Source organism: Scyliorhinus torazame, chromosome 5 (assembly GCF_047496885.1).
Source record: "Scyliorhinus torazame isolate Kashiwa2021f chromosome 5, sScyTor2.1, whole genome shotgun sequence".
Classification (NCBI taxonomy): domain Eukaryota; kingdom Metazoa; phylum Chordata; class Chondrichthyes; order Carcharhiniformes; family Scyliorhinidae; genus Scyliorhinus; species Scyliorhinus torazame.
In genome coordinates, this window is record NC_092711.1 from 158,886,396 (window position 1) to 158,913,391 (window position 26,996).

The window sequence follows — 26,996 nt, forward strand, 5'->3', positions numbered from 1 at the left end:
AAAAGTGTTGTTCTTTCTGATGGAACCTGCAGAATGTTTTATGTTGTTAGTAAGTTTGTTCAATGTTGTTTGTCCGACAGGAGAATTTTTTTTCCACACGCTTGTTCAGCGGAACTAGCTTATCTGCAGATACTGGTCAAGAGACCACACGCTCGTTCAGAGGAACTAGCTTTTCAGCTGATATTTGTTCGGGTATCAGACGCCCGATTGTAACTGCCCTTCTGGTTCGAACGATAGAACCACTATGGCAGCCCCACCACGATGACTACATTTTTGCCCGTTCTTGTCGGTTGCTCAGGCAGTGGAGAAACGGCGTGAGACCCGCCCTGCCTGGGGACCCCCCCCGCTGGTCAACTACGCTCGGGTAGGAGAGATACGGCATTGGTAGCCGTCCTACCCGGGGACTCCATCCATCTCTTACCCGTCGCGGCCCATACGCACCTCATTTGACATCTTTCATTTCAAAAAGTTTTTTATTTGTTTTAGATAACCTTTAGGTTGCCGCCATATGCTATTTACATCCTGGAACATTTGGATGGTAACTCAGCACTGGTTCATGATTGGGAAGTGTGCCGTGTCCTAAAACTTGTTTTGAAAAAAAAATAAGGGAGTCACACATAGTGACCAATTATAAGGGAATAATTGACACCAAAGGACAGACACACTAGCATCCCATATATTAAACAAAGATAGTTACAGGTACTATGCTTGTTCCTACAGAACTCCAGAAGCTCCAGGATCGGAGAAAATAAAGAGAAGAGAAGAAAGAAAAGGAAAAGAGAACAGCCATGAGGACTTCCTTCATCGTGATCAACACACTACTTTTGGACATTTGGTTGCGCGTGACCGCGAACCCCATGACTTCAAACCTCCCAGCCGTTAATGTTTCACTGCCACGCAGTACCCAGAGCCCAGTCACCAGCGACACTGCATCATCCTGGTGTGCCAGGTTCATAACCTGGTACTCCCTGTCCTATGTGATCGAAGAACTGTTGGCGTTGGCGATACTCTGCTGTGTAGTGCAGACTATGCGCCTACGTAAATGGAGAAGGAGAGCCTACCGCGCTCGAACCCCGGGTATAGGATCAGATCCCCTATGTTCGGTTACGACCAGACCCCCGACCCCCGCGAATGCAATAATAAAGTGCATTCACTTGCGTTTATTGTTGTTATAAATAAAGAAATGTACAAACTTTTTCATAAGCAAAACAATTGTATGATCCTGAGCTTGACTGCCAAGCCAGGAAAGATTATATGGAATGATGTGATTTTGTTGTATGCCTGAGGAAGGTAGGATAATGAAATGTTTAGCGAGTGTAGTGTACTAAGGATAAGTTAGAGGTTCCAAGTTTGTTATTTTGTAATGCATGCCCCTGTCTGACATAGCGCCCTTAGAATTGTTAGTTAAAATTTTTTGTGCATAGCTATGGTCAGAGCAGAGGCCATGTAGGAGGTGTCCCCCCACCCCCCGGTCAGGGAATGGAAAGAAAAAAATGATGTGATCCTTCACGCTTCGCGTTAGGATCACAAGGAGAGAATGTAGCCACTTAAAATGGCTAACTCCCGATTAGAATGGCCAAACCCCGATTTAAAATGGCGAACGGAAGAGGCTGATGGGAAAATCAGCCAACAGGACTCAAACAGACAGCTGCAGGTAAAACATTGTATTCGCCTCTGGGGAAGCCAGACCGAATCGATACCTGCAACCATCAACATCACAACAACCCAGCCATCTGCATATTAATCAGCCATCCCCAGGAACAATTGCTACAAATTAGCAACACAAAGCCGACCCAGACCTTTCGGCGCCAGCAGGAGCTGACACAAAGGAAGGTAAACATCCACCCCTCGATCAAGGAATCGCTCCAGTATTGGAGAACGTCGAACCAAGTGATTGGGACCAAGTCCAATCACTTGGAACCAGGTACAAGATCTGCCCCAAGAGGCGGGAAGCCCCTGGGGACTATAAGAATAGGGGCCAAGTTCAACTCGACCCTTCGAAACCCTTCTGCAAGATAACGTAAGTTTTACTCCAGCGATCGCTACCAGATAGACACTCCTGACTATCGACCTGTACCAGCTTTTGATTCCCGCAGGCTCAGAACCCATTCAAAAGACCATTCGTTTCCCTGACCTGGTGGGCCATTTCCAAAGTTACGTATTGGCCTGTTAGTTGTAGGAAGTAGTTTAGCAGTAGATTGAATGTATAAGTATTAATTGCTGTATATAATAAATGAGCGTTGATTTAACTCTTACTAAGCGGTGTGTTGGATTATTAATCATTACTCGGACTTGAACCACGTGGCGGTATCAGAAAGATACCTGGCGACTCATGAGCAAAGGTGACAGAATAAGAATAAGTAAACTAAGGCTAAAATGAGCAACAGTAGATAGGCCAACGAGAAGAGAGGCCATATTGGATTTGGTACTGGGTAATGAACCAGGACAGGTGTTAGATTTGGAGGTAAGTGAGCACTTTGGTGATAGTGACCACAATTCGATTACGTTTACTTTAGTGATCAAAAGGGATAGGTATATACCGCAGGGCAAGAGTTATATCTGGTGTAAGGCAATTATGATGCTATGAGGCAAGACTTAGGATGGAGAGGAAAACTGCAGGGGATGGACAATGGAAATGTGGAGCTTGTTCAAGGAACAGCTACTGCGTGTCCTTGATAAGTATGTACCTGTCAGGCAGGGAGGAAGTGGTCGCGCAAGGGAACCGTGGTTTACTAAAGCAGTCGAAACACTTGCCAAGAGGAAGAAGGAGGCTGATGTAAAGATGAGACGTGAAGGTTCAGTTTGGGCGCTCGAGAGTTACAAATTTGCTCGGAAGGACCTAAAGAGAGAGCTAAGAAGAGCCAGGAGGGAACATGAGAAGTCTTTGGCAGGTAGGATCAAGGATAACCCTCAAGCTTTCTATAGATATGTCAGGAATAAAAGAATGACTAGGGTAAGAGTAGGGCCAGTCAAGGACAGTCGGTAAGAGTAGGGCCAGTCAAGGACAGTAGTGGGAAGTTGTGCGTGGAGTCCGAGGAGATAGCAGAGGTGCTAAATGAATATTTTTCGTCAGTATTCACACAGGAAAAAGACAATGTTGTCGAGGAGAAATCTGAGATTCAGGCTACTAGACTAGAAGGGCTTGAGGTTCATAAGGAGGAGGTGTTAGCAATTCTGGAAAGTGCGAAAATAGATAAGTCCCCTGGGCCGGATGGGATTTGTCCTAGGATTCTCTGGGGAGCTAGGGAGGAGATTGCTGAGCCTTTGGCTTTGATCTTTAAGTCATCTTTGTCTACAGGAATAGTGCCAGAAGACTGGAGGATAGCAAATTTTGTCCCCTTGTTCAAGAAGGGGAGGAGGGACAACCCTGGTAACTATAGATCAGTGAGCCTTACTTCTGTTGTGGGCAAAATCTTAGAAAGATTTATAAGAGATAGGATGTATATTCATCTGGAAAGGAATAATTTGATTAGAGATAGTCAACACGGTTTTGTGAAGGGTGGGTCGTGCCTCACAAACCTTATTGAGTTCTTTGAGAAGGTGACCAAACAGGTGGCTGAGGGTAAAGCAGTTGATGTGGTGTATCTGGATTTCAGTAAAGTGTTTGATAAGGTTTCCCACGGTAGGCTACTGCAGAAAATACGGAGGCATGGGATTCAGGATGATTTAGCAGTTTGGATCCGAAATTGGCTCGCTGGAAGAAGACAAAGGGTGGTGGTTGATGGGAAATGTTCAGGCTGGAGTCTAGTTACTAGTGGTGAACCACAAGGATCTGTTTTGGGGCCACTGCTGTTTGTCATTTTTATAAATGACCTGGAGGAGGGCGTAGAAGGATGGGTGAGTAAATTTGCAGATGACACTAAAGTCGGTGGAGTTGTGGACAGTGCAGAAGGATGTTACAAGTTACAGAGGGACATAGATAAGCTGCAGTGCTGGGCTGAGAGGTGCAAATGGAGTTTAATGCAGAAAAGTGTGAGGTGATTCATTTTGGAAGGAATAACAGGAAGACAGAGCACTGGGCTATTGGTAAGATTCTTGGCAGTGTGGATGAGCAGAGAGATCTTGGTGTCCATGTACATAGATCCCTGAAAGTTGCCACTCAGTTTGAGAGGGTTGTTAAGAAGGCGTATGGTGTGTTAGCTTTTATTGGTAGAGGTATTGAGTTTCGGAGCCATGAGGTCATGTTGCAGCTGTACAAAACTCTGGTGCGGCCGCATTTGGTGTATTGCGTGCAATTCTGGTCGCCGCATTATAGGAAGGATGTGGAAGCATTGGAAAGGGTGCAGAGGAGATTTACCAGAATGTTGCCTGGTATGGAGGGAAGATCTTATGAGGAAAGGCTGAGGGACTTGAGGCTGTTTTCGTTAGAGAGAAGAAGGTTAAGAGGTGACTTAATTGAGGCATACAAGATGATCAGAGGATTGGATAGGGTGGACAGTGAGAGCCTTTTTCCTCGGATGGTGATGTCTAGCACGAGGGGACATAGCTTTAAATTGAGGGGAGATAGATATAGGACAGATGTCAGAGGATTCTTTACTCAGTAGTAAGGGCATGGAATGCCCTGCCTGCAACAGTAGTGGACTCGCCAACACTAAGGACATTCAAATGGTCATTGGATAGACATATGGACGATAAGGGAATAGTGTAGATGGGCTTTAGAGTGGTTTCACAGGTCGGCGCAACATCGAGGACCGAAGGGCCTGTACTGCGCAGTAATGTTCCATGTTCTATGAAATTCTTTGGAGAGTCTTTGGACCTGAGAGAGTTGTGGGGACAGAGTCCTTGTGTATATTTCAGGCTGAGATAGATTTTTGATCAGTGAGGGAACCTAGGATTACAGGGAAAGGGCAGGAAAGTGAACGTGAGAAATGTTGGTTTCAGCCATGATCCAATTGTAAGGTGTTGCAGGCTGGAAAGGCCGAATGGCCTACTCCTGTTCCTATTTCCTCTGGTCTTATTCCCACCTACCCCTGATAAACTTTCACCCCCTTGATTTTCAAGAATCTATCCAGCTCTGCCTTAAAAACATTCACAGACTCTGCTTCCACTGCCCTTCGAGGAAGAGAGTTCCAAAGACTCCCAACCCCCTGAGAAAGAAGTTCTCCTCTGCCTTAAATGGACAAGTTATTGCTTTTGAAGTGACTCCAATTTCTAGATTCTCCCACAAGAGAAAACATCCTTTCCACATCCACCCTGTCAAGGCTCCTCAGCATCTTCTACTGTTCAATCACGTCACCTAAACTCCATCGGACACAAGCCCAGCCTGTCCAATCATTCCTCATAAGACCAGCCTCCAATTCCAGTTATGAGTCCAGTAAACCTTCTCTGAACTGCTTCCAACACATTGACACCATTCCTTAAATGAGAGCAATACTGTACACAGTGCTCCAGATGTGGTCTCACCAATGTCCTGTATAACTGAAGCATAACCTCCCTACTTTTGTATTCAATTCCCCTCACAATAAACGATAACATTCTATTAGCTATCCTAATTACTTGCTGTACCTGTATACTCGCCTTTTGTGATTCATGCTCTTAGACACCCAGATCCCTCTGAATCTCAGAGCTCTGCAATCTCTCACCATTTAGGTAATAAGCCTTTTTGTTCTTCCTGACAAAATGGACAATTACACATTTTCCCACATTATTCTCAATTTGCCAGATTTTGTCCCACTCATTTAACATGTACCTTTTTAACCTCCTTATGTCCTCTTCACAATTTACTTTCCTACCTATCTTTGTATCATTGGAACATAGGAGCAGGAGTTGGCCATTCAGCCCATCGAGCCTGCTCCACCATTCAATACGATCATGGCTGATCATCCACTTCAATGCCTTTTTCCCCACACTATCCCCATATCCCTTTGTGTTATTGGTATTTAGAAATCTGTCAGTCTCTGCTTTAAACACACTCAATGACTGAGCGTCCACAGCCCTCTGGGGTAGAGAATTCCAAAGATTCACAACTTGTAGATTTCTTTTTTAAAATATTTTTTATTCTTCTTTTTCACATTTTCTCCCAAATTTACACCCAACAATAAACAATAATCAGTAACGAATGAAATATCAATCCCCATATCAATAACAACGATCCCATCCTCCCACCAAACCCCAGACATTAGCCCGCATGTTAACACATAACAAATGACAAAAAGGAATCAGGAATCACCCATAGTCACCAATAACACAGACAGCCCCCCTCCCCCAACCCTCCCAGCCCCCAACCCCACTGATGTTCGATGTGATCCAATTCTCGAAAGTGCACAATGAATGATGCCCATGAATTGTAGACCCCCTCCATCCTTCCCCTCAGTTCAAATTTGACCTTTGCAAGCGTCAAGAATTCCAGCAGGTCCCCCCCCCCCCCCCCCCCCCCCCCCTTGCCACGCCTGGGTACAGGGTGGAGAGGTTGATCTCCACCCTAACAGAATCCACCTTCGGGCGATCAATGAGGCGAAGGCTACAACATCTGCCTCCGCACCCGTTTCCAACCCCGGCTGGTCCGACACCCGAATATGGCCTCCCGAGGGCCCCGGTCCAGTTTCACTTGCAACAGTTTAGAGATTAGCCTAAACACCTTCCAGTAATCCTCCAGCTTTGGATAAGACCAAACCATATGAACGTGGTTTGCGGGGCCACCCCGCAACGTTCATACACATCTACCCCCTCAAAAAGCTGGCTCATCCTCACCCTTTAAGGTGCGCTCTATACACCACCTTCAGCTGTATCAACCCCAACCTCGCACACAAGGTGGAGGCGTTCACCCTCCGGAACACCTCACACCAGAGCCCCTCCTCCATACCCTCACCCAACTCTTCCTCCCACTTTGCCTTGATCCCTTCTAGCGGCGCCTTCTCCTCCTCCAAAATAGCCCCGTAAACCGACAATACTATCCCCTTCTCCAGTCCCCCTGTCGTCAGCACCTCCTCCAGCAATGTGGAAGCCAGCTCTGCTGGGAAGTTCTGAATCTCCTTGCTGGCAAAGTCTCGAACCTGCATGTATCTAAATATTTCCCCCTGCTCCATCCCATACTTCACTCCCAGCTCCTTCGATCCCGTAAAACGACCCCCAAGAAATAAATCTTTTAGTATCCTAATTCCTTTCTCCTCCCATCTCCGAAAATTTCCATCCCACTTCCCTGGCTCAAATCGATGGTTCCCCCGAATCGGCATTTCCATTGACCTTGCCCCCAACCTGAAGTACTGTCGAAACTGTCTCCAAATTCTCAACAAAGCTATTACTACCGGACTCCCTGTGTATCTCTCCAGGGCCGTCGGGAGTGGCGCTGTCGCTAGCGCCTTCAATCCCGACCCCCTACCCAAACTCTCCTCCATTCTGACCCATTGGGAGTCAATCCCTCTGACCCAGCTCCGTACCTTCTCCACATTCAGCACCCAGTAATAATACATCAGGTTCGGAAGACTCAAACCCCCTGCCTGCCTTCCTCTCTGTGGTAGCACCTTTTTAATTCTGGCCACCTTCCCTCCCCATATGAATGAGGTCATCAGGAAAATCGGCAGGCATTGAAAAATAAACAGGAATCGCGGCAGCACATTCATTTTAGCTGCCTGTACCCGACCTGCCAGCGACAGAGGGAGACCATCCCACCTTCCAGATCAGCTTTTACTCTCCCCACCAAATTAGAAATGTTGTACCTACGGAGCCCCCCCCTCCCCCCCCCACAATCCCGAGCAACCTCCACCCCCAGGTATCTAAAGTGAGTCCCTACCCTACTGAATAACAGCCCTGCCGCCACCCCCGGACGAGACACCACAAAATATTCACTCTTGTCTAGATTTGATTTGTAACCCGAGAAAGACCTAAACACCCGAAGCAGCTCCAGTATTCCCCCTATTGACACACTTGGTTCCGACACATATAACAGCAAGTCATAGCCATATAAAGACACCCTATGCTCTATCCCCCCCCGCACTATCTCTTTCCATACTCCCAAACTTCTTAATGCGATGGCCAATGGCTCAATCGCGAGTGCAAACAGCATGAGTGACATAGGACATCCCTGCCAAGTCCCACGGTGGAGAGGAAAGTATTCTCAGCTGATGTTATTTGTGCGGACACTGGCCCTCGGCTCCTTATATAATAGCTTTACCCAGTCCTTAAATCTGGGTCCAAACTGCCCGCATGTTAACATAAGCAAATAACAAAGGAAATCAGGAATCACCCATGGTCACCATTAACACACACAGTCCCCCTCCCCCCCCCCAACTAATGTTCGATGTTATACAATTCTTGAAAGTGCATAATGAATAACGCCCATGAATTGTAAAACCACTCTATCCTTCCCCTCAGTTCAAACTTAACCTTCTCAAGAGTCAAGAATTCCAACAGGTCCCCCTGCCACACCAGGGCACAGGGTGGAGAGGTTGCTCTCCAGCCCAACAGGATCCGCCTTCGGGCGATCAATGAGGCGAAGGATACAACATCTGCCTCCGCACCCGTTTCCAACACCGGCCGGTCCGACACCCCGAATATGGCCTCCCGAGGGCCCAGGTCTAGTTTCACGTGCACCACTTTAGAGATTATCCTAAAAACCTCCTACCAGTAATCCTCCAGCTTTGGACAGGACCAAAACATATGAACGTGATATGCTGGGCTACCCCCACAACGTTCACACACATCATCAAAGAGCCAACTCATCCTCGCCCTCGTGAGGTGTGCTCTATATACCACCTTCAGCTGTGTCAGCCCCAACCTTGCGCACAAGGTGGAGGCTTTCACTCTCCGGGGCACCTCACACCAGGACCCCTCCTCCATATCCACTACCAACTCTTCCTCCCACTTTGCTTTGATCCCTTCCAGTGGTGCCTTCTCCTCTTCCAAAATAGCCCCGTAAACTGCCGACACTACCCCCTTCTCCGGTCCCCCTATCCTCAGCACCTCCTCCAACAAGGTGGAGGCCGGCTCCACCGGGAAGCTCTGTATCTCCTTCCTGGAAAAATCTCGAACCTGCATCTATCTAAACATTTCCCCCTGTTGCAGCCCATACTTCACTCCCAGCTCCTTCAATCCTGAAAACTGACCCCCAAGAAACAAATCTTTTAGTGTCTTAATCCCCTTCTGCTCCCATTTCCGAAAATTTACGTCCCACTTCCCTGGTTCAAATTTGTGATTCCCCCGAATCGGCATTTCTCTTGACCCTACCCCCAACCTGAAGTGTTGGCGAAACTGCCTCCAAATTCTCCATGAAGCTATTATTACCGGACTCCCTGAGTATTTCCCTGGGGCCATCTGGAACGGTGCTGTTGTTGGCACCTTCAATCCCGACCCCCTACACAAACTCTCCTCCATTCTGACCCACTGGGAATCAACCCCTCTGACCCAGCTCCGCACCTTCTGCACATTTGCCGCCCAAACCCCGTGCATGCCTTCCCCTCTGTAGCAGCACCTTTCTAACTCTGGCCGCCTTCCCTCCCCATATGAATGAGGTAATCATTCCTTCAATCTCTCTGAAAAATATCTTTGGCAGCAAAATCGGCAGGCATTAGAAAATAAACAGAAATCACGTCAACACATTCATTTTAGCTGCCTATACCCGACCCGCCATTGACAGAGGGAGACCATCCCACCTTGCCAGATCAGCTTTCACTCTCCCCATCAAACTAGAAATGTTGTAGCTACGGAGCCCCTCCCCCACTCCCGGGCAACCTGCACCCCCAGGTAATTTATTTTAATTCAACTATGCTGTTTATCTGTTTTGTAATATTTTGGGCTGTGTGACCTGCATTGGTATCCTTCTGTTTTTATATATTCTTACCCTCTTTCTCCACTCACTATGTTAACCTGTTAACCAGTTGTTCAATTGATCTGGCATTTCATCTCCAGACTCTGGTCGCTCAAATGTACTGCCACAAATTAATTCTGCAATGTGTTGCTTGTACTTATGTGGCAATATCAGTCGTTCTGCTCTGTACCCATTTTCCACCAATTTTTCTGTTACTCTGTTGCATTCATTCATGATTTATAAAATGGTTAAAAAAACGTAACAAAAAAATTCAACTCATCCTTAAATATATTCAGTGACCCCCTAGCCTCCAGTGGTCCCTGTGGAAGAGTAATTCAGAAACTAACAACCCTCTGAGGGAAGAGATGACCGGAAATCTATAACGTGGCTACAGCACAATATTACACAACTGGAAATAATAATAATATACTTTATTACAGAACCATTAACAATATAATTAATATGTACCTTATAACAATAGACATATCTCTGTCCGATATTAATTTACTATCCCCATAAATGTCAGCCATCTCCTGGGGAAACTACCCTTTAATTGTGAATAGTGGGAAAGAAACCATCCTTTTAGCCAGACGAATAAATGTGTCAAGCTGAGGGAGCAAAGGATGTCAATGTCTTTGAGAGAGAGAGACCTGGGCCAAGCTTTGCAGAGTCTGCACCCTCCCTGGATTCACTTCCTTTCCCTTCAGTTGCTGCAAGTGACCAATTGAAGGTGAGAATGAGAAAAGAAATGGAAAGGAGAGAAAAGAAAGTGTTTTACTCACAGAGGTTGGGGACAGGAGGAGATTTCACTCTGTGTGAAGCTCAATATCCATTCACGCAATGCCCGCGCTCAACTCTTCCCATTGGTCAATACCTCAGGTGAAAGGGCAGGAGGCGGGCTCAATTCGCAAATGCACAGCTGCCCCTCTCCCCGAGACATGCGCAGTCCCGGACCGGGGGAGGGAGAGATCACCGAACGGCTTCTCCCTCTGGCCGGAGCCGTCAGCCGGTTGCCTGGAAACCTTGTCTCCAGGAGCTGCAGGAGGAGGGGCTCCTGGGCCTGCGCACTGGAACCCGGTGACGACTCCGCGGAATACAGTAATTGCTATTGGCTGATTCAGGCAGGGCACCATTGTGATGTCACAGCGGAAGTGAAGGTGAAACCTCTTCCTGTCTCCAACATCTGTGAGTAAAACACTTTCTCTTCTCCCCCTTTCCATTTCTTTTCTCATTCTCACCTTCAATTGGTCACTTGCAGCAACTGAAGGGAAAGGAAGTGAATCCAGGGAGGGTGCAGACTCTGCAAAGCTTGGCCTGCTGAGTCAACAGGGAGTCCAAAGCCAATTTGCTGCGTTAACCTCCTTCAGCGGTAGCTTACTCGGGGCCTCCATATGATTCTCCTTGGCCTTCGCCAAACAAGCCTCTGGTTATCCTGCACCTTGTATTAGCAGTTTAAGAAATTATCAGCCCCGAGCATAAACTTTACACATCTCCCACAAAATGGAGCGGGAAATACCAGGGGCCGAGTTAAACAAAAGGAAGAACTCAAACTCTTCCTTAAAATGTGTAGTAAATGAAGTACCTCTTATCAGGAGGTATCAAATCTCCACGTTCTTGACCGGAGTGAGCCCTTGAGCAGAACCTCGGGGACAACGAGGAGGGGGGTGGGGGGAAGATCCACAATTACGATGTTTCCTGTGTTGCAGGAGGACACCAGGTGTAGGATTGTCCTCGGAACAAGAAAGTTGTTGATTCTAATATGACATTGATGTGGGGCTGGAAAGAAGGTAAAATCTCTGCTCCTCGGGTGCAAAGTTCTCCAAGCATCCACATAACCCACCTCCTCACAAGCCGAGGCCAACACCCCAGCTTACAGCGTGGTGTGTGGTGGGGTTCTGGTAACCAGGAGCTTATCTACCAGAGGATTTAAGTGGCCGTTGAAGTCACCAACCACAAAAGAGTCAGTCGAAGCTGACTACAAAATCCACAGAAACCTTAGTAATGAACTCCGGGGAGTAATTCGAGGATCCATAAACATTCATTATTGAAACAACATCTCCATGCACTGAACCTCTAATGATCACATATCTACCTCCTTTATCCTTGATGCAGATTTCAACCTTTAAAGGTGTGGTGTTGGGTGTTCTGACACACAGATGAGCCAACACGGTTGTATATGGTACAACGCTATTTTATTTAAACTTACTATGTACAGTTTTGTCTTTGCACTCTGCACGTGGGGGTTCCCTGCTTGTGATGTTTTAACAGCTCTTCCTTGTTTCTTTGTCCCCAGACCTACTGACCACCAGGTGTCGTGCTCGTGCTTTTTATGTGGTTGGTGTTCTTGTCTGTGATTGGTTGTGGTGTTGTGTGCTCTGATTTGCCTGTTGGTGTGTCCATCATGATGTGTGTGTTTGAATATCATGACATCCCCCCTTTTTACAAAGATATGTGCCTACGTGGTAATAAATATGATCGTGTCGTGAGTGCATCTAAAAGTGTGTGTGTGTCGTGTGCAGCATGTGCATATAACGGAACTATGTACATGGGGCGATGTCGGGTGCGTCACATGAACCAAGTTGTACTATAACATAACATAAATGCGAGCGAGAGAAGAAGGAAAAAAAAAAAACTTGAACAGTTGTCCAGTCAGACGACATCTGGAACGATAAACAACAACAGGTTATCATGTGAAATTGTGCAACTTGTTAAACATATGAACGGTATTATAAGTCCAGTCTAATGGGCTTGCGACGAGTTCGGGTTGATCGCCTCAAGGGTGGATCAAGAACCACCGGCTGCTGTGCAGGCATGGCCATGGGTGGCGATGGAAAGGGCGTGATGTGCGGCAGCTCCACAAAGTCATCCTCGGAAGCCTGTTGCGGATCTGGCGTGTGCGTACTGTGTGGCTGCGAGCGTGGAAGTCGGCGAAGGGCGCGCCGATTGCGGCGACGCACGGAACCATCCGGCATGCGAACCAGGAACGAGCGGGGAGCCACTTGTCGGAGGACTTCGGCCGGTGCTGACCAGCCACCATACGGTTGATGGACGCGTACTTTGTCTCCGGAGGACAGGGGGGGCAGGTCCGTCGCTCGTGTGTCGTACCGACTTTTCTGGCGATCACGCTGCAGTTGCATGTTCCGAAGAACCGTCTCATGGTCTGTTGTTGGTGCCAGGATGGAAGGTACCGTCGTCCTGAGGGAGCGACCCATTAGTAGCTGCGCTGGCGAGAGACCCGTGGATAGCGGGGCCGATCGATAGGCCAGCAAGGCAAGGTTAAAGTCCGATCCGGCAGCAGCCGCCTTGCACAGGAGCCGCTTGGCGATGTGGACACCCTTTTCAGCCTTCCCGTTCGATTGTGGATGCAGAGGGCTGGATGTCACATGAGTGAAACCATATGCTGCGGCAAAGGACGACCATTCACGGCTGGCGAAACAGGGTCCATTGTCTGACATGACAGTCCTTTGAATGCCATAGCGAGCAAATGTTTCCTTGCAGGCCCCAATGACTGCGGACGACGTCAGATCATGGAGAGGCATGACTTCCGGGTAGTTTGAGAAGTAGTCTATAATAACGATGTAATCTCTGCCGAGCGCGTGAAATAGGTCAACACCCACCTTCGCCCAGGGGGACGTCACCATCTCGTGTGGTAGAAGTGTTTCCGGAGGTTGCGCCGGCTGAAACCTCTGACAGGTTGTGCAGTTGAGCACCATGTTGGCTATGTCTTCATTAATACCCGGCCAATATACCGCCTCCCGGGCCCTTCGTCTGCATTTTTCGACGCCCAAGTGGCCTTCGTGTAGTTGATGAAGAATCATCTGGCGCACGCTGTGCGGAATAACGATCCTGTGTGATTTCATAAGGACCCCGTCTATGTTGGTAAGATCATCTCGCACATTATAAAACTGGGGGCACTGCCCTTTGAGCCACCCTTCCGTCATGTGGCGCATCACTCGCTGCAGAAGGGGGTCAGTCGCCGTCTCTGCGCGTATGTGGGCCAGACTAGGATCATCAGCTGGCAGATTTGCTGCTGTCAGAGTTACGTGTGCCTCAATTTGACGCACGAACCCCTCCGCATCTGGTGGTGTGCTCACTGCTCGGGAAAGAGTGTCCGCCACGATGAGCTCCTTCCCCGGAGTGTAGATCAGTTTGAAATCGTACCTCCTGAGTTTAAGTAAGATGCGCTGGAGGCGAGGAGTCATGTCGTTCAGGTCTTTGTTAATGATGTTGACCAGGGGGCGGTGGTCAGTTTCGACCGTAAATCGTGGCAGGCCATACACATAGTCGTGGAACTTGTCCAGTCCAGTTAACAAGCCCAGGCATTCTTTTTCGATTTGCGCGTAGCGCTGTTCGGTAGGGGTCATGGCTCGTGAGGCATATGCAACCGGGGCCCATGACGACGTGCTGTCTTTTTGCAGGAGTACCGCTCCAATACCAGATTGGCTGGCGTCTGTTGAGATCTTTGTAGGGCGAGTCGTGTCAAAGAAGGTCAGCACTGGTGCCGTGACCAGTTTGTGCTTGAGCTCCTCCCATTCCCGCTGATGCGATTGGTGCCAGTTGAATTCTGTCGATTTTTTTACGAGATGGCGCATATTTGTTGTATGAGAAGCCAGGTTGGGAATGAACTTCCCAAGGAAGTTGACCATGCCCAGGAATCTTAAGACAGCCTTCTTGTCAGCCGGTCGTGGCATGGCTGTGATGGCGCTAACCTTGTCTGCATCGGGACGGACCCCTGACCTTGAGATGTGGTCCCCGAGGAATTTCAGCTCCGTCTGGCCGAAGGCACACTTCGCACGGTTGAGACGCAGGCCATTTTGTCGTATGCGGGTGAAGACACGTCGTAGACGATGCATGTGTTCCTGCGGAGTGGTGGACCAAATGATGATATCGTCCACATATACACGTACCCCTTCGATGCCTTCCATCATCTGCTCCATAATGCGGTGGAAAACTTCAGATGCTGAAATGATGCCGAATGGCATCCGGTTGTAGCAGAATCTGCCAAAAGGGGTGTTGAATGTGCATAGTCTTCGGCTGGCCGGGTCCAGTTGGATCTGCCAGAATCCTTTGGACGCATCCAATTTGGTGAATATTTTGGCTCGCGCCATCTCGCTGGTGAGGTCCTCTCGTTTCGGGATGGGATAGTGTTCCCGCATGATGTTGTTATTCAGATCTTTAGGATCTATACATATACGGAGCTCGCCAGAGGGCTTCTTTACACAGACCATGGAGCTGACCCATGGCGTGGGCTCCGTGACCCTGGATAGGACCCCTTGGTCCTGAAGAATCTGCAGTTGTGCCTTGAGGCGGTCTTTGAGTGGCGCAGGAACCCTGCGAGGTGCGTGAACGACAGGGATGGCGTCCGGTCTGAGTCGAATCTTGTACGTGTATGGCAATGTCCCCATGCCTTCAAAAACCTCCTGGTTGTGTGCAAGGAGGGAATGGAGATTTGCGTGGAACTCAGCATCCGGGAAGTCGGATATCTCATCTGGAGAGAGAGACATAATGCGCTGTACCAGGTGAAGGACCTTAGACGCCTGTGCGCCCAGTAACGAGTCCTTTGATGAGCCGACAACTTCGAAGGGGAGTGTGGCCGTGTACATCTTGTGGGTCACCTGTAGCTGGCAAGATCCTATGGACGGGATGACGTTCCCGTTATAGTCAACCATCTTGAGCCGGGATGGCGTGATGGGTGGTTTGACCTTCATGGCCTGGACTGCAGAATATGCAATCAGGTTGGCGGATGCGCCGGTGTCCAGACGGAAGGCGACGCGCGATCGGTTGACCGTCAGGGTGGCACACCACTCATCGGCTGGATTGATGGCATTGACCTTGTTGACATCGATGACGGAAACGCGGAAGGCATCCTGGTCATCTGCATCACTTAACTGGAAGTCTTGATGCGTGGGCTGGACGGTCCTGACTTGTCTGCGAGATTGTCGAGGATGCGCCGGATCCATGGGTTGAGCCGAACGACAGTGGGCTGCGTAGTGGCCCATCTTGCCACATCTGAGGCACTGTCGGTTTTTTGCAGGACATTGCCCTTTTAAATGTAGAGCTCCACAATTGCCGCACGTCATGACGTCACGGCGTTCGTTGCGCCACTGCGCATGCGCAGTGCGATCTTGCGGTGGGCGCGCCTGCGCAGTGCGTCCCTCGTTGTGGCCGTTATTTTTGGCGCGCACCTGCGCGGGAGACCGCGAAAAGCGCGGGAAGCGGCCGCTGTCGTCCGGGCCGTGGGTCGGGAAGTAATCGACGGCCTGGATGCGTTCGACGTCGTGGGCGGCCTGCCTTGCCGATTCGACGGCTGGGGACCCCCTCCGTGCCAACTCAGACGCCTGAAATTGGGCAAAACGGCAGGTAGCATTTTCGTGGAGGACACAGGCTTCCACAGCAGACGCTAAGGTGAGGCTTTTTATTTTAAGAAGCTGCTGGCGTAGGCCACTAGAGGCAACGCCAAAAACAATCTGGTCCCTGATCATGGACTCTGTGATGGTGCCGTAACTGCAGGACTGCGCTAGAATCCGGAGGTGCGTCAAGAAGGGTTGAAAAAGCTCCTCCTTACCTTGCAGGCGTTGCTGAAAGAGGTATCTTTCAAAACTTTAATTTACTTCAACTTGAAAGTGCTGGTCCAGCTTGAGGATGACCGTGTCATATTTGGACTGGTTTTCGCCCTCTTCGAACACCAGTGAGTTGAAGACGTCGGTGGCGTGCTGACCTGCGTAGAAGAGGAGCATTGCCATCTTCGTTTCATCCGAGGCACTCTGTTTTTCGGTGGCACGGATGTACAGGTCAAATCGCTGCCTGAAGAGCTTCCAATTGGTACCTAGGTTCCCCGCGACTTGCAACGGCTGCGGTCCGTCGGTGTGGTCCATGTCCAGAATGGCAGGTTAGTAGGCAGGTATCGATCCACTCCTGTACCATGTGGTGTTGGGTGTTCTGACACACAGATGAGCCAACACGGTTGTATATGGTACAACGCTATTTTATTTAAACTTACTATGTACAGTTTTGTCTTTGCACTCTGCACGTGGGGGTTCCCTGCTTGTGATGTTTTAACAGCTCTTCCTTGTTTCTTTGTCCCCAGACCTACTGACCACCAGGTGTCGTGCTCGTGCTTTTTATGTGGTTGGTGTTCTTGTCTGTGATTGGTTGTGGTGTTGTGTGCTCTGATTTGCCTGTTGGTGTGTCCATCATGATGTGTGTGTTTGAATATCATGACAAAAGGGATATTTTTATTAATAAGGATTGCCACACCCTTGTTACTTGATGAAAAGGAGGCAAAAAAACCTGCCCCACCCGATCCTGCCTCAATTTAAAGTGTTCCTCATCACAGAATCCCTACAGTGCAGAAGGAGGCCATTCGGCCCATCAAGTCTGCATCTGCCTTTGAAAGAGCTCTCTCCTTAAGCCCATGCTCCAGCCTATCCCAGTCACCCAGTAACCCTACCAAACCTTTTTGAACACTAAGGGGCAATTTAGCATGGCCAATCCACCTAATCTGCGCATCTTTGGACTGAGAGAAAATCCAGACAGACACTGGGAGAATGTGCAAACTCCCCATAGCCAGTCACCCGAGGCCAGAATTGAACCTGAGACCCTGGAGCGGTGAGGCAGCAGTGCTAACCACCGTGCCACTGTGTCGCCCCAATTGAGGTTAATCGAGATGAGTTTCCTGGAATAAAGCTATGTCGACTTTCTCCTTGAGAAAGGAGACAATCATTTTCCTTCTGATAGTGCGATGGATGCCCTATACATTCCCTGAGAAAATTTGGATTGTATTGGATCCGCTGGTGTCTCAGCAGGCTGGATAACTGAGTGAATCCCTTCTCACACTGAGAGCAGGTGAATGGTCTCCCAGTGTGAATTTGCTGGTGTCTGTGTAGGTTGGATAACTGAGTGAAGCCCTTCTCACACTGAGAGCAGGTGAACGGCTTCTTCCCAGTGTGAATGCGTCGATGAGCTTCTCGCAAAGATGGGTCACTGTATCCCCACAACCGAACATTTCCATGGTTTCTCCATGTTTTAGGTCTGTGGGGGACAGAGATTTACAGCTTTTGGGGAATGAGACAGGAAAGAATGTTCCATAGAAACTAGAATTGTCTGTTCTGAATTTCTATCCTGTACTGACAGTAATGTCTTTTGTAAATTGTTTCTGCAAGATATTAGAAGAGGACGAATTAGACAGAAATCTCGAACGTCACATCTCAATCTGGCAGTCACTCGATTCCTTTGGACCTGAATATCATCAGCCTTTGAATCTAGAAGGAGAAATGTTTGCCCCAAGTGTTGACTTCAAAAGATTTTAAACATCAGTGTGACTGGAAAAGCACCGAGACATACACACCCGAGTGAGAGTGTTCCAGAGCACTGACTGTGGAAAGAGCTTTAACCAGTTACATTGCACCATTCACAGCGGGGAGAGACTACACGTGTTTGTGTGTGGTCAAGGCTTCAATTATCCAATCTGTGGAGACACAAGGAGATCCAAAACATGGAGAAACCGTGGAAATGTTCGGATTGTGGGAAGGGATACAGAGCCCCATGTTTGCTGGAAGCTCATCGACGCATTCACACTGGGGAGAAGCCATTCACCTGCTCTCAGTGTAAGAAGGGATTCACTCAGTTATCCAACCTTCACAGACACCAACGGGTTCATACTGGGGAGAGACCGTTTACCTGCTCTCAATGTGGGAAGGGATTCAAACATTTATCCAGCCTGCACAAACATCAGCGAATTCACACTGGGGAGAAGCCATTCACCTGCTCTCAATGTGGGAACAGATTCAGTGCGTTATCCAGCCTGAAGTCACACGAGCGAGTTCACACTGGGGAGAGGCCGTTCACCTGCTCTCAGTGTGGGAAGGGATTCAGTTGTTCGTCCAACCTGTGGACACACCAGCGAGTTCACACTGGGGAGAGGCCATTCACCTGCTCTCAGTGTGGGAAGGGATTCACTGAGTTATCCCACCTACAGACACACCAGCGACTTCACACTGGGGAGAAGCCATTCACCTGTTCTCAGTGTGGGAAGGGATTCAGACATTCATCCACCCTGCAGAGACATCAGCAAGTTCACACTGGGGGGAAACCGTTCACCTGCTCTCAGTGTGAGAAGGGATTCACTCAATTATCCAGCCTGCAGAGACACCGGCGGATTCACACTGGGGAGAGGCCGTTTACCTGCTCTCAATGTGGGAATGGATGCAGACATTTATTCATCCTGCGGAAACATCAGCGAATTCACACTGGGGAGAGGCCGTTCACCTGCTCTCAATGTGAGAAGTGAATCACTCGATTATCCATCAGAGACACCAGTTGATCTGCTTGTAACTTCAACTTCACATGGGTCATAGAGTCATGCAGCACAGTAAAGGCCTTTCGGCCCATCGAGTCTGCGCCAGTCCAAAACAACCTCTTAACTATTCCAATCCCATTTCCCAGCACTTGGCCTATAGCCTGGGCATCGCAAGTGCCGATCTAAATGCTTCTTAAATGTTATGAGGGTTTCTGCTTCCACCAGCCTTTCAGGCAGTGAGTTCCAAACTCCCACCACCCTCTGGGTAAAAAAGCTTTTCCTCACATCCCCTCTAAACCTCCTGCCTCTTAACCTTAAATCTGTGCCCCCTGGTCACTGATCCCTCCAGGAAAGGGAAAGGTTTTTTCCTGTCTACTCTATTTATGTCTCTCATAATTTTTTACATCTCAGTCATGTCCCCCTCAGTCTCCGCTGCTCCAAGGAAAACAATCCAAGTCTATCCAATCTCTCTTCATAACTAAAACTCTCCAACCCAGGAAACATCCTGGTAAATCTCCTCTGCACCCTTTCCAGTGCTATCCCAACCCTCCTATAATGTGGATTCCAGAACTGCACACAATACTCTAGCTGTGGCCTAACCAATGTTTAATACAGTTCAAGCATAACCTCCCTGCTCTTAAACTCTCTGCCTCAGCTAATAAAGACAAGTATGCCATATGCCTTCTTAACCACTGGATCCTCCTGCTCTGCCACCTTAAGGGGCTGGTGTACATGCACATCAAGTCCCTCTGATCCTCGGTGCTTCCCAGGGTCCTGCCGTTTATCATGTATTCCCTTGCCTTGTTTGACCTGCCCAAGTGCATCACTTCACACTTGTAGCATAAAACTTGAAATCCTGTTGTGTGATCCTTAGCTGGAATAATGTGCCCTAGTTGGGAAACTGCCGTGGGCATCACACTGACAGAGAAACAGGAAGGTGCTTGGAGGATGGACTGGGAATTGGAGCGGGTGACCAGGGCTAATGGTTCCGTGACCCCCGGAGTTCAGTACCCCTGTGCCAAAGCGGGGAGTCACAGGAACAGAGGCGCCAAAGAGAAACCATTTGGGTCCAGAACATTGTGAACATCCTTTTACTCTGGTTACTCTTTTACTCTGGTTGTCTTTGATCAACAAGTATTGTTTTTTTAAACCATGTTCTGTTTCATTAATAAACTTGTTTTGTTAAAAATATTTGATTTTTTTTCTGGTCTTTTCAAATTCATTCACTTAAGGGAAAGTGGGTGAGAGGAGTTGGCAGGCTCTTTAACAGAAAGTGAGTCCCTCAAAGGTAATGGATAAAGGAGCCAGAGGGGGAGATGAGATTTTCTTTTTCTTTTGACACATAGTGTTTGAAAATGGGGTTCAGGGAGTCAATCATGATTGACCAATTTATCAAGGTTCTTTGAGGGAATAACAAGGGATGTCAATAAAGGGGTACCTGTAGATGTGGTTTATCTAGATTTCCAGGAGGTATTTCTCAAGGTGCCACATCAAAGGTTACTGCACAAAATAAGAGCTCATGGTATAGGGCAGGAATTTTCAAAGTGGAGATCGCAACCTGCAGGTAGGTCACGGGCGGGTATCGGGAGGGTCACGGAGCCATCAATCGCGGCGTTCCCGATTGCGTTAATTCAGGCGCAACAGCCGCAGCGTCCAGCTTTTAAAAATGGCGGCTGCAAGAGGCTTTAGAAATACGGGCACGCGGAGCCCAGAGAGAAACACCGCCTCCTCCTGACCCAGGAGAAGATTTTTTTTAAAAATTCAATTCAGTCTTCCTGGATTGGTCTTGAACATGCTCAAGGGCTGAGCATGCAGAACTCTCTTTGATAGTGAATTTTAGAGATTAAAAAGTTTCACAATACTTTGAGTTGTAATTCCTCCTCATCTATATCTAAAATAGTCGCATTGTAATTTGCAGACTATATCCCCAGGCTGTAAACCACTCGTGTGAGGAAAACTTACTTCCTGCATCTGCTCTGTAGAGTCCTGAGAGAATAATGCCTGTTTCGATGAGGTCATTTCTCATTCTTCGCTACCCTTTACAAGGGCCGGTGAAGACTCGATAGGTTGAATGGCCTCCTTCTGAGCTGTAAATTCAATGAAATCTAGAGTATAGAATATAAGCCCAGGCTCACCTCTCGCATTAAAGGTAAGAAAAAAGGTCGGCCAGCGTGGGTCCCGAAGGATGGTCGGTTAGTAAAAATGGTCCCGGGCAAAAAGGTTTTGAGAAACCCTGGTGTAGGGGTTGACGTTTCAGGATGGATAGAGGATTGGTTGCTGACAGGAAGCAGACAGTAGGTATAAAGGGTCATGTTTGGGGTGGGAAGATGTGACAAGTGGAGTGTCACAAGGATCAGTGCTATTGACAACTATTTACAATCGATAATAATGAGTTGGATGATGGAACCAAATGCATGGCGGCTAATTTTTACAAAAATAAAGTTAAAGTACCCAATTCTTTTTTTTTTCCACATAAGGGGCAATTTAGTGTGGCCAGTTCACCTATCCTGCACACCTTTTAGGTTGTGGGGGTGAGACTCGCACAATTACGGGGATAATGTGCAAACTCCACATGGACAGTGACCCGGCCTGGATCAAACCCGGGTCCTCAGAGCTGTGAGGCAGCAGTGCTAACCACTGCACCACCGTGACGTTCTTGACAGCAAAATTTGCTGATGACACAAAGATAGGTCAGAAAGTAATTTGTGACGTGGACTAGGAGTCTGCAAAGGACAACAAATAGGTTAAGTGAGTGGACAAAAATGTTAAGGATGGAGCATAATGTGGAAAAATGTGAACGTGTCCACTTTGGCAGGAAGGATTAAATAAAACACCATATTATAGAAATGGAGAAAGAGTTCAGAACTCTGAGGTACAGGGGGATCTGGGTGTCCTGATACAGGAATCTCAGTAAATTAGTTTGCAGGTACAGCCAGTGATTGGGAAGCACAATGGAATATTGTTGTTTATTGCAAGGGGACTGGAACATAAAAGTCGGGATGTTTTGCTGCAGTTGTACAGGGCCTTGGTGAGACCATATTTAGAGCACTGCGTACAGTTTGGGTCTCCTTATTTCAGAAATGAGATAGTTGCATTAGAAGCAGTTCATAAGAGGTTGACCCCCAGATTCTGGAATGAGGGGGTTATCCTCAGGTTTGACAGGTTGGGACTTTATCCATTGCAGTTGAGAAGAATGAGAGAGGATCTTATTGAAACACAAGGTCCTGAGTGGAATTGACAGAGAGAATGCTGGGAGGATGTTTCCCCTTGTGGTAGAGACTAGAACTCGGGGACACTGTTTAAAAACCGGGGCTGTGATTCAGTTTTCTGGTGCAGTGCGCCCCGCTGGCTGCGGGATTCTCCGTCTCACCAGCCGGTCAATGGGGTTTCCCATTGTGGGCAGCCCCACGCCGCCAGGAAATCCCCAGCATGGGTGCGCTGCTGGCAAGGTGGAGAATCCAGCCCAAGGGGGTTCCCATTTAAGATGCTGATGAGGATATTTGTTCTCCTAAGGGCCCTGGTACTGTGGGTCTCTCTTCCCCAGAGAGTGGAGGGGCAGGGGCAGTGAATAGGTTTTAAGGCTGAGTTTGATAAATTCTTGATTGACGAGGGAGTGAAAGGGTGAAGGAAGAAAAGTGGAGTTGGGACCACAATCAGATCAGCCCTGATCTTATTGAATGGTGGAGCAGGCTTGAGGGGCCGAATGGCCCACTTCTCCTAATTTGTATTTATAGACCCTTAACACCCGCTTCCCCAAACTCTGAAATGATTCACAGTGATAACCCTTATTGGTGACAGTGGTTAGATGTTATTCAGTATAAATAAGAGCTGACACATGCTAATGTCTGAGCAGTAGTATCAAAGTGCAGCAGCATTCCCATTACACTCTGGGTGGAAGCACCATCTCCAGGTTAATGCTCCCTGTTCTGCCCCAGATGCCATGGTCCCAGCCAGTGGAATATGTAAAACCTCAACAAATCTCTGTGCTCGGGGAATCTCTTCTTATACTTTATTACATCACAAAGTCTATGGAGACTGATTTAACCCAATCATTGCCGAGCTAACATTTGAACGGACCAATTATAAAGCCTGTCATTGAACCGTCTGTACCCGCCCAAACCACGTCAAACTCTCAAACAGTTGTCTTCCCCACGCTCCGTCCCCGATACAGGGAGTCAGCATTCCCATGCCAAGCAGTGAAAACATGATGGCCTTGATACCCAGGTGTTGTCTAGGATTCCAGGCACTCTTGTTTTCTCTGTCCTCTGGGTGCTGTTTATCTCCCTGTTCCCACACAGCAAGTCGTCTGTTCTCAGCTCTGCTCGATTTCTGCTGCAGTTTGGTCCCTTTTACACAGTTCAGATCAATAAAACATTTGGTCAGTGAAGACCCAAACCACAATTTCCCATCCTGTCACCTGTCAACCATCCTTACCCAGAGCGTAATCAGAACAGGAATAAAAACAGGAGAAGTGTAACAATCAAATTCAAAATAAATCCACAGCCAGTCATTGAATTTAATTGAATGTTCACTAATTAGCAAGAAAACCTGAAGTAGGGCTTCCCCCAGGGTTTTTACAGCCCACACCTCGAGGGGGAGGAAAACTCTCTCCGACCCTCACTCAATTTCACTTTGTGGGGATGGGGGAGAGAATGGAGTAGTGGGACTGACTGGTTGGCTCTACAGAAATTTGGCATTGACTCGATGGGCCAAATGGCCTCCTTCTCTGTCCTTATGGCTCTGATCTAAAGAGAAAATTTCAGCCTCTATAGTCTCTCCAATTCACTGAAGTCCCTCATCCCTGGTGCCATTCTCGTCAATCTCCCCTGCAATCTCTCTGAGAACTTCACATCTTTCCTGCGATGCGGGGCCCATATATAGGGTTCCATTCTGGAGGGAGAGAATTGAAAAGCAGGGTTATGTTGTTTAGAACCAGGGTTAGATTACACTGGGAGCACTGACAACATTTATGATTTCCATTCAGAAAAAGGAAATCGAGGCACTGGAGAAGGTGTAACAAAGATTCACAAGAATAATAGCAGAACTGAGAGCATTTCACCCTCAGGAAAAGCTGGGGCTTTTCCCTAGAATAGAGAAGACTGAAGGGTGACCTGATGGTAGTTTGAAGTTTGCAAAGCAACAGGGGAACATTGGACTTCGGAGCAGGAGTAGGCCATTCGGCCCCTCAAGCCTGCTGCACCATTCAATAAGATCGTGGCTGATCTGACTGTGGTCTTGGCTCCACCTTCCTGTCTGCTCCCACCCCCATAACCCTGGACTCGTCTGTCAACAATCTGTGGAACTCAGCCCTGAGTAGATTCAGTGAGCCAATGATCCACTGCTGTCTGGGAAGAGAATTCCACTCTCATCACCCTCTTGAGGCACAAAATAAAAATCATCATCTCTGTCTTTAACGGGAAACCTCTTATTCATAAAATCTGCCTCTGAGTTCCCTTGTCCCCCACAAGAGGAAACATCTTCTGGGTATCCACCTTGTCCAGTCCCCTCAGAATATTCCATGTTTCAATAAGATCACCTCCCATTCTTCCAAACTCCAGTGGGATTGGGCCCAACCTATTCAACTTCTTCATCCAATCAGCCCCTCATCCCAGGATTGGGTCAAGTGAACCTTCTCTGAACTGATTCTAAAGCAATTATATCTTTATTCCCAAATACGGAAACTGAATCTGTACACCGTATTCCAGATGTGGTCTCACCAAGGCCCTGTACAGCTGCAGTGAAACTCCCCTCTTTTGTAATCCTTTCCCTTTGCAATAAATGTCCATATTCCATTTCCCTTCCCAATCACCTGCTGTGCCTGCACACTAAGCTTTTGTGATTCCTGTACCAGAACACCCAGATCCCTCTGTGCCTCAGAGTTCTGCAATCTCGCTCCATTTGAATAATATACAGCTTTTCCATTCCTCCTGCCAAAACAGACAAGGTCACATTTACTCCCGTTATTCTCCATCTGCCAGATGTCTGCTCACTCACTGAACCTGGCCCCATCCATTTGCAGAATCTCCACCTCCTGTTGACATCTTTCCTCTCTACCCTGGTGTCATTGCTCAATTTAACTTTCATATATTTGATCTCTTCATCTAACTCATTGATGTAGATTGTAAATATTTGAGGAACCAGCACTGATCCCGGTGTCACTCCACCAGTTACAGCTTGACAATCAGAAATGGATCGATTTATTCCTACTCTCTGCTTCCTGTTAGCTAACAAATCCTGTATCCGTGTAAATATGTCGTCGTCCCCCCCCCCCCCCCCCGCACCATGTCATCTTATCTTGGCAGTAACCTTTGATGTGACACCTTATCAAATGCTTTCTGGAATTTGAAGTCTGCCACATCTACCGGTTCCCCTTTATCCACCTTGAATGTTATTGCATGACAAAACAGATTAGTTACACACAATTTCCATTTCACAAAGCCATGTTGGCTCTGCCTGATGACATTATGATTTTCTAAGTATCCTATAACCTCCTAATAATGGATTCTCAGACATTCCCTATCACAAAGTCAAACAATTTTCGGCCAGTTAGTCTTATGTAGTGGTGGGCAAATTACTAGAATCAATCCTGAGAGATAGGATTGACTGTCACATAGAAAGGCATAGACTAGTCAAGGATAGTCAGCATGGATTTGTTAAAGGAAGGTCTTGCCTCACAAATTTGATTGAATTCTTTGAGCAAGTGACAAACAAGAAAGGTAGATGAAGGTAGTGCAGTGGATGCAGTGTGCATGGATTTTAGCAAGGCGTTTGACAAAGTCCCAATTGGCAGATTGGTCAAGAAAGTGAAAGCCCATGGGATATAGAGCAATGTGGCAAACTGGATAAAAAGTTGGCTTAGTAACAAGAAACAAGGGGTAATGGTCAATGGCTTCCCTTGCAATTAGAAAGTTGTTTCAAGTGGTTTTCCACACGGATCGGATTTAGGACCCTTACTGTTTGTGTTATAGATTAACGATTTGGACGTGAACGTGGGAGCATGATTGGGAAATGTGCAGTCGACACAAAGATTGGCCGAATGGTGGACTGTGTAGAGGATAGATACAATCTCCAGAATGATACAGATGGATTGATGGAGTGGGTGATAAAGTGGCAGATGGAATTTAACACACAGATGTGTGAGGTCATGCATTTAGGGAGGTCAAACAGTTGTAGGGAGTACACAATAAATGGGAATATACGAAGAGGGGTGGATGAAGTGAGAGATCTTGGTGTACAAGTACACATATTGTTGGGCCCAGAAAAGTGTAGCTACGGGGAGAGATTGGATAGTTTGGGGTTATTTTCTTTGGAACAACGAAGGCTGATGGATGACTTAATTGAGGCGTACAAAATTATGAGGGGGAGAGATAGTGGATAGGATAAAATTGCTTCCCTTGGTGGAGAATTCTAGAACCAGGGGACATATATTCAAGATAAGAAGCAGAAAGTGGAGAGGGGACATGAGGAAGAACTTTTTTTATGCAGAGGGTAGTTAGTGGGAATCTGGAATTCGCTGTGCGAGTTGGAGGAGGAGGCAGAGACCCTAAACTCTTAGTACCTGGCCCTGCACCTTAAGTGCTCTAAGCTACAGGGCTATGGACCGGGTGCAGGAAGGTGGGATTAGAAAGGGCACCTGGGCATCCTCGGGCTAGCACGGACAAGATGGGTTGAATGGCCTTCTGTGCTGTAACATTTCTATGAGGGGTTCATAGAATTTACAGTGCAGAAGGAGGCCATTCGGCCCATCGAGTCTGCACCGGCTCTTGGAAAGAGCACCCTACCCAAGGTCCACACCTCCACCCTATCCCCATAACCCAGTAACCCCACCCAACACTAAGGGCAATTTTGGACACGATGGGCAATTTAGCATGGCCAATCCACCTAACCCGCACATCTTTGGACTGTGGGAGGAAACCGGAGCACCCGGAGGAAACCCACGCACACACGGGGAGAATG

The 26,996-nt window shown here is 47.9% G+C and overlaps 1 protein-coding gene across 1 annotated transcript in view; it reads left to right on the forward strand.

Moving 5' to 3' along the window:
• The window catches only part of LOC140418002 (uncharacterized), a 206,408-nt gene that overhangs the window by 64,005 nt on the left and 115,407 nt on the right, over positions 1 to 26,996 (forward strand). Inside the window, exon 4 of the mRNA XM_072501432.1 lies at positions 18,327 to 19,028. Coding sequence (XP_072357533.1) covers positions 18,327 to 19,028 — 702 coding nt within the window. The remainder of the gene's footprint in view (positions 1 to 18,326; positions 19,029 to 26,996) is intronic.